Source organism: Alnus glutinosa, chromosome 6, assembly GCF_958979055.1.
Source record: "Alnus glutinosa chromosome 6, dhAlnGlut1.1, whole genome shotgun sequence".
Taxonomy (NCBI): domain Eukaryota; kingdom Viridiplantae; phylum Streptophyta; class Magnoliopsida; order Fagales; family Betulaceae; genus Alnus; species Alnus glutinosa.
In genome coordinates this window covers 4,848,160-4,856,222 of record NC_084891.1, presented here as the reverse complement: position 1 = coordinate 4,856,222, position 8,063 = coordinate 4,848,160, and the positions used below count along the sequence as shown (strand labels likewise).

At 37.7% G+C, this 8,063-nt stretch overlaps 1 protein-coding gene across 2 annotated transcripts; it reads right to left on the bottom strand.

Annotated features, from left to right (window-relative positions):
- Positions 1-235: 235 nt before the first annotated feature.
- Positions 236-8,063, bottom strand: LOC133871795 (CRC domain-containing protein TSO1-like). Of its 2 annotated transcripts, XM_062309214.1 has the most exons (12): positions 7,809-8,063; positions 6,434-6,588; positions 5,969-6,270; positions 5,697-5,896; positions 3,074-3,696; positions 2,907-2,981; positions 2,653-2,830; positions 2,480-2,578; positions 2,315-2,381; positions 1,638-1,821; positions 735-1,494; positions 236-654 (listed from the first exon to the last, which is right to left on the bottom strand). In XM_062309214.1, exons 1-11 carry the CDS (start codon positions 7,875-7,877, stop codon positions 756-758), a joined length of 2,691 nt encoding a protein of 896 aa, XP_062165198.1. In that variant the 5' UTR covers positions 7,878-8,063; the 3' UTR covers positions 236-654; positions 735-755. The 2 variants fall into 2 exon arrangements, with proteins under 2 accessions (XP_062165198.1, XP_062165197.1); XM_062309213.1 differs by having other exon boundaries at positions 5,697-6,270.

Sequence of the window (8,063 nt, the reverse complement as noted above, 5' to 3'; positions counted from 1 at the left end):
TCGAGAGGAAGACATGATCGAGTTAAGATCTCCTAAAGCTGGCGACGGGCCTACACATGAATTACCAGTAGATGAAAGTTTCCAAAAGACAGTACAGTCATACCAAGTGGGGGGGGGGGCATGCATACATGATAAAATCATGTACAAAAAGGAGGATCTTAGTAGATGATGCGGGAAATAACATAAAATGGGAAGAAAAAAAAAGAAGAAAAAGCAGCAAATACACTGATTCAACTGTGTTCGGAAAATGGAAAAAAATTTATTTTTGCCCAATTGAATTGGGACTTCCTACATTGGTTGTTTCTCTAAGAATCAAACCCAATTGAACAACAATTTGAAACATTCGATTAAGCATAAAAAAGATACAAATTAGGAACATGATAACTAAGACAAGAGATGAGAATGCAGCAGCAATGATCCTTCCAATTTTGTGCATTAGCTCTCGAAACAAGAGGCCACTGGACTACTTGTAGACCTGTTTACTACAGTAGCAAATGACTTTGACAATTATAAATTGATGTGTTAGAAAATTTGTAGGGCTCAGGAGGCGTCTCCATAAGCAAGGTTTTGCAGTTTTTCAACCCATAGGACTTTCTGCAATGTTCTTCTGTGATCATGCAAAAAGCCCAACAGCACAGGCCCGACTGGAGTGTGCTGAAGCAAGAAAGAGATAAAGATTAGCATACAGATTAGTAATACAGCTCAAAAACCAAATTAGAAAAACGATGACTCACTAAAATCTCCAGACACGTCCCTCATTTGCTGCTATTCTTATCTTGAAAGTTGATAGCTTTCGAATTTGCACCGCCTTTGGAATCAATGCAAGGGGTAAGAGGTGGGAAAGAGGGGACAGCCTTCAATATGAACTTGCGGCCACTTCTCAACCCCCCTGAAGAGCTTGACACAAGCTCATGCAAATGGCTCTTAGGAGGAGAAACTCTCTTCTGATTTGGGGAACTTACTTTAACAGACTTAATTGGTGTAGCATTATCCTTCAATATCTCAGGAGTTTCATCTTCCAGAATCTCACAAATCCCACCGTCAGGGTCAATCCCCTGGACTGATTTGGTCCCATCCAACCTAGCCATGGGAGTAATTGGTGAACTACGCCAACGAAGGGAACCACCTGATGAGACATAGCCAGTTCCGGGAGAGGGTTGAAAAATGTTTAACCAGTCCGTTGTTTTGGATGAAGTTGAAGAAGACATGGTCATCAAGGGTGGATCTGATAGTGGCGTTAGATGGCACATATTTGCAGCTGCATCATCACTTGGTGAGAATTGGTCCATTATTTCCGCATTGTTGTAATCCACTCCCCAATCATAACCAGCATTTACTAATTCTTTATTTGTTTGCAGAAGCATGTCACTGCTATCCAAAGTTCTTGAAGATTTTGTAGAATCCACATAAGATGACAAGATGGCAAGATCAGATTCAGGTGACTGGAGGTATCTTCTTGTAAAAGGTTGGGATTTTCGATCAGGCCTTCCATGACTGGAGGGGGACGAAAAAATAGCAATAAGCAAATAAGTAGTTAACTATTATGATCTAGCATAGTTTCAGAATATACTGCGACATCTTTTTTGTATTTCTTTTTGCTGAGAAAAAGTGAGATGTCAATATGAAAGGGATCTTACTCTGAGCACTCAAATGAAGGCGTCAGTGGAGTGAGGTTGCGCAGATCATACAACTCAGCATGTAAGAAATCTTTCTTGGTTGCCACCATTTCCAGCTTCTCATCAAATGTGCATTCAAATCTTTTCTCACCAGCTCTGTCACTAATCATCTCTCTATTCACAACATGCTCAGTAGCAACATATTCTGAAAAGTCAGCGACATAAATTTATTGTTAAGACACTACTGAAAGTGATTTCAGACCATTTTCTTTGGCATGCAAACATGTTACCGATCGCGCTCATCTTCATATATAAGGTAATGGAACTTCTAAAAACCAAATAGACATTGGTGATTAGTTATCATGATTTTCTTGTTCTTTTTGCCCATACTAGTTAGGTGGATTCTCTTGTATACTTCCTATGTACATGAGGTGCCTTACGCTTTTAATGATATATTGGTTACTTATGAAAAAAAACAGAAAACAAACAGACATTGAGGCCTAAACATTTATCTTTATTTGCCATCTCATAATACACTTCTACTAAAAGGGGTTTGAAATATGGATGGAATACTCCTCTTTTTCCTTTTCTTATACAATTATTCATAACAATGCAAACTTGATAATTTTAATGACAATACTATGAGGATTATTTAGTGATCATATTAAGAAACATCAGTTCGTAAGGCATGTTCCTACCTTCCTTCCTGCCATAAACATTTTTGCATCCATCGCACCGGCATCCGCTAGAGCATCCTACATTAGCCTTTTGAAAATGAAGCCAATAAAAGTTCAATTAGAGTGATTGGAGCACAAATATATTGGCAAGCATGATGGCATGTTATGCAGTAAAAAAATTCAAACCTGATAGCATTCACAATATTTCTTGAGACACATTGACCTTTTACAATTGCAGCCTCTTTTGTGCCTCCCTGAAGATGGTGTTGCTCGATTTTCATCTTCCTATGCAGCGAAAATCCGATAATCAAGTTGCTAAGTAAGTATGCAAATAAAATTGAACTGAAAGGATTTCATACCCCATTATTGAACTCAGGGACAGGCTGTACAATCTTGGGAGCAAATGCAAGTGGATTACGGGATTCAATTTGTTGTCGGATTTCAAGAACTGTATCTTCATATTCAGGTCTGTTATAGCACCCTTGGCAAGCACAAGGTTCAGCACAGTAGATTCCAGCAGCAAAGCAATCGCAATAACTGAAAAGGGAAATAAATTATATAATATGACCAAACATATAAACAAGTGTAAACTTTAAGACATGAATTTACTTACAGTTTCAAGCATTTGGTCTTCTTACAGTTGCAACGCTTGCAACCATCACTATCAAGGGTGCTCGAAGTTTTCTTCCTGCGGAAGCATTCCAAATTTAGTGGTTAACTAAACAATTACATATTCTGAGATGGAATATCAGACTATAAACAAAGAAAACTTGGACTCACCTTTTCTTTTTGGGACTCGGTTGGCGGTACTCATAACTTTCATCATGTTCAGAGTAAAATTTCCTCTTATCATGTGGAGTTGCATGATGCTCTACAGGCTTCAACAAATCCAAAGGTTCTTTACAGTTGGGAGACTCAGAAGTGGCAGAACTTGCAGCAACTGAAGACTTACTCTTGTCCTTCCCATCTTCAGCAATAAAGGAAATTGGGCAACTTGTTGTATTCTCTAATGAATGACAGCTAATGACAGCTGATGACATATGCCCCTCTGCTGGTTTCAAGTCTGCAATGGCACCCTGCCCTAATGGCACAGTACTGACAATGCTATTCAAGTGCAGGCCAATACCCGATGGCTTGGGAACTGTTAAGGGAGAGTTTCCTCTATACTGAGGAAGTAAAGTAGTCCTGGATTGGGAAAATTTAAATGTTTCACCCTTGCTGGAAGCTGCATTTATATCTGCAGAAGATTCCAAACCCTCCAATTCTGAATTGGTGGCAGGTGACCTTGAGTTGGTCACTTTATCAGTAGGATCCAAGGAACTAGCATGGTTTCCAACAAAATTCAGTGGAGCCTCTTCAAACTGAAGGCAACGTCTACGTATGCCACGTTGGTTTTCACTGGCCTACAGTAACTGTTACTGTCAGTCTAGTGCAAAAATAAAGTCCCAGTAGGCTTCTATAACACCAAAAAAAAAAAAAAAAAAAAAAAAAAAAAAAAAATCCAAACAGCTGCTTCGTTTGCTTGTGTTAATGGCTTTGTATCAAAATTGCGAAAAACACCTTTATAATTTACCAAGTAGAGCCACAAGACCATGCTTGCATTATGTTTAACAAATTATATCTGCTGCAAGCACTTCAATTAATGGCACACTAAAACAAAAAGAAAAAGGAATGAACTTGTGATGGTGGTATATTATAGAGGTTTATACTTGAGCCTTAATTTCCCTGAATGTCCCAGTTAAACTTCAGAAACACCTTTCTGGAAACCACAACCATGTGAGGCTAATGCATAAAAAAGATCCCCCATGAGTAGTTATGTGCCATCCAAGGACCAGCACCTTTTGCCACAACCTATACCTCTTTTCCCTGTATCTCCTACAGCCTTTCCATAGGGAATTGTGGTTCAAAATGCTCTCTAGAAGATTTGCTTGGGGCTGTTCTAATCAATGATTTACCTCTCCTTGTCTAGTAAGCACAGCTTATTCCAATTTCTAAAGATACAAATTGAACTCACGACCCTCACCTTCTCATCTGAAGTTCCTTCAAATCTTCTATGATGTTGGGTAAAGTTTTAGCTCATGATGTTCGGATTGGATTATCTAATTCCCAATCTAGGTAGCCATTGAAGGTGGTTCTGCCCTTAATGTAGGATAGCCAAAGTTGCTATACAACGATGTTAGCATTATATCCATTTTGAGAACCACAAAGCCATAGCATGATGCTTCATAGATTGAGGTTGACTTTTAGTCCACTATGTGATATTACCATTTTGAAGCACAAGATTATATGCATACTAAAGTAAAAATGTAAAAGGGATCTAAGGTACAAACATGTTAGTATCAATGTCTAGTATAAAATGCATAAGATTTAAGATTCGATCGTATACTCATCTAAGACGACAGCTCCAAATCTAATAGAGACTATGGCTATATTTGTTAATATATTTGGTTTAAAAATATGGAAAGTATTTTTTTTTGGTTTAAAAAAGTGTGTTAATGTGACATAAATATGATATGTGTTTTTAGAAGTATTTTCCGGTGGGGTCCACATTTGAGTAAATGTTTTCTATGGAGTACACCTACTTATTTTGAGAAAATTTAAACAAATATAGAATTGATTCCTTACATGGAAAAAGAAATAAAAAAAGAGTGTTTGTGCGGCCACAGACACCTATGACTAAGACAAAGGTGGCCATGCGGCCAACTCCATCTAGTCAGGATGACCGCGCGGCTACTCTTAGCCTATTGTAGTGGCCTTGCAACCACCCCTCTCCAATGAAGATGGCCACACAACCATTCTAATCATTTTTTAATTTTTTTTAGATAATAAGTTAGTCCTACCCCTACAAAAGTTAAGCAACTGTTTTGTCAAAATATTTTTTTATTTGAGGAATAATAATTTATTAAAAGAAAAGGCAAAGCTCTCGTACACGAAAAGTATACAAGAGATGCAACCGCCCTAATGATGTTTGAAATCTAAAAAGTTAACAAGATCCACAAGATTTTGAGGAGAAATTAAGAACATAAGCTAAAACCCCATCCAAGAGGTGTGGAAATTTCTATAAAAAGTGCTTTGTGTTTTGAGTTGTTTATTAATGTGTTTGAAAAAAGTGACTTTCAAACAGAAAACACTTGGAGAATAGGTTAACAAACATTGCCTATAGTATTTTAAGAACAATAGATGTACACAGATGAAAGTTGGCAGATGAAAAGAAGATGAGCTAAATTATTCTTCAGGGTCATGCAGGTTAATGTTCCCAACAGGTTTATGCAAGATTGCTGCCACATTCTCACCACGATCTTCATATGCCTGAACAATCTGTAATGTTTCAGACAGTGGTCAAGGAGTACAATTGCAATCATCCTTTCCCCCAACAAATGTAGAATGCAGAATTCTGTGTTACCTGAGTGCATGAATCTTCAAATCGCTGTCCTTTAAAATTATGGTCTACAGACACATCAGACTCCATGGTTAGCAATTCATTCATTAGTTGTTGACCTTTCCTTTGTTCCTCTTCATTTTTGGCTGGCTTAACATCATCTATTGGCTTTCCTTGAAGGTCCTCGGCAGCTTTCTCTGACATAACCAGAGGTGGCTCCACTTCTGTCCATTCATTTTTTCCCTTGTCATTTTCATCGTCAAATTTTATGGTTTTCTTTGAGTCAGTTAACTCACTTAGTGATGATTCAGCCACATCAATAGATTGTTTAAGAGATGGATTGGCTGAATCTGCAGAACTCACAATGTCCACCGCTACTTGATCGGCCAAGTACTCAGCAACACATCCAGAGGAACTGCAGGTTTGGGCTTGAGAGTACTTGTTAATATCACAGTCCTTATGAGCATCAGCATCAGCGATCAATTGCCTACATAATTGGGTAACATATTTTTCAGATTCACTGGGACCATCAGCAGATTTCTTGTCGCTGCCATCATTATGAGATAGTTCTGCACTGGACAATTGAGGGTACTGAGGCCTGATAAGCATATAATTGTCATGTAATCAATGTTGATGCCAAAAATAATTCATGTCAATCAATCTTTAAATAAGAGAATACAGTATTTATAATTTTTTAGAGAGAGAGAGAGAGAGAGAAAAGAAAAAAGAAAAAGAAAAGAAAGAGCCAAGGCATCACAGACCTTTTCAGAAAACTTGTTTCATGCTGTGAACTTATGCGCGGTGATGTGAATACAAGAGGAGGAGAATTAAGTCCAGAAAACCCTTGAGCTACGTGTGCAGCCTTGACATGCTTAATCGGCGATAGGTTGTTTATATAGGTAAATAAAGGGGAATCCTGAAATCAAAGGAAACAGTCATAAGGAAGACATTTGTTGTTCATCATATTGTAAATGAAACCCCATTCATAGGCAGGAGCAATTAACTCCACAATGCTAAGGACATGTTCTTCCCAAACCAGAAAATTGGTTCCACGGATACACCGGTCTAAGTTAATATTGAAAATTTCAGAAAGAAGAATCCCAGAATTCAACTAATACACATGAGTTAGGATAAACATTTGAAAGTTCTTAATTAGTTTTCTCTCGTGGCACAGGGTTCTCCATGTCAAACGAAAATTGCTGTGTCAATACAAAGCATAAATCCTTGTGAGGGCATCAACACTTGGAGGAATAAAAACTTGGATTACTGAATATTTTTTTCCTTGGTAAGATACTGAAGCAAGATGGAAAAATAAAAAGAGAATTGAAACGTTATACATTCCTATTATTTTGTTTTAAAGCAAGCAATGAATCTCAACTTGACTAGCAAACGTACCATTGGTCTGATTTAGTTAACTTACTGTTTCATTTGCTTATGCACTAACAGCATCAAATTTGAAGGTCAAATGTCATCTTTATACTCAGTTTTCTTGAGAAAACAAGCAAGGAATGAACCAAAAACGGCTCCTTATGATAAACCCAAAGGAGCAAACAACAAACAAAGCCCTTTGCAGATGATATATCTGCAACGAAATTAGTTGAAAGTCTAAGCACTGGTAACACACACAGACAGTCAGACAGAAATGATATTTGCAGGACTACCAATTCTCAGACATCCCTAAAAAAGCAATGACATCAGTTAAAAACCCTCACCATGTTTACTTCAAATCAAACCAAACCGGTAAAAAACCATAAGGAAATCCATTTCTAATAAAGCAAATTTGTTTACCCATGGAACTCACTGCATTCAAAATTGATCACCGATTGCTAGACAAAAAGCTCAAATTGCCTTGTCCCAATCCTAATCCTAATCCTAATCCCACCAACAAAATTTAATTGATGAAAAATGCTAACGAACCCTATATTCAAAGAGCCCCAAACCCTACCACATCGACTAAAAAATCACTTCCTCACTCAAAATCACAAACAAATACAAAATGTAACATAACCACAAAATTAAAGTGAGATCTACAACAGAGTTACGAACGGAACACATCCAGGAACTAAGAAATCAAGTCCTAGAAAACATTCTACAAAAAGACAGCGAAACTATAGGAATCGGAGAGACTAAATTTACTTGGACTGGAGGGGACTCTGATGAGGCGGTTGTGGCGGTGCTGATCTTAGGGGGTTCAGGAGAACCCATGACCTGAAACCCTAACCCTAACCCTAGAAAACTCACTCCGCATCTTTCTCTCTCTCTCTCTCTCTCTCTCTCTATCCGTCTCTATCTCTGAGACTGATGGATCGATAATGAGAAGAATGACAATTTAGTTTGGCTTTTATTATTTTGATTTACTTTCTCAAAGAAAAAGATAAAAGATTGGTTTTG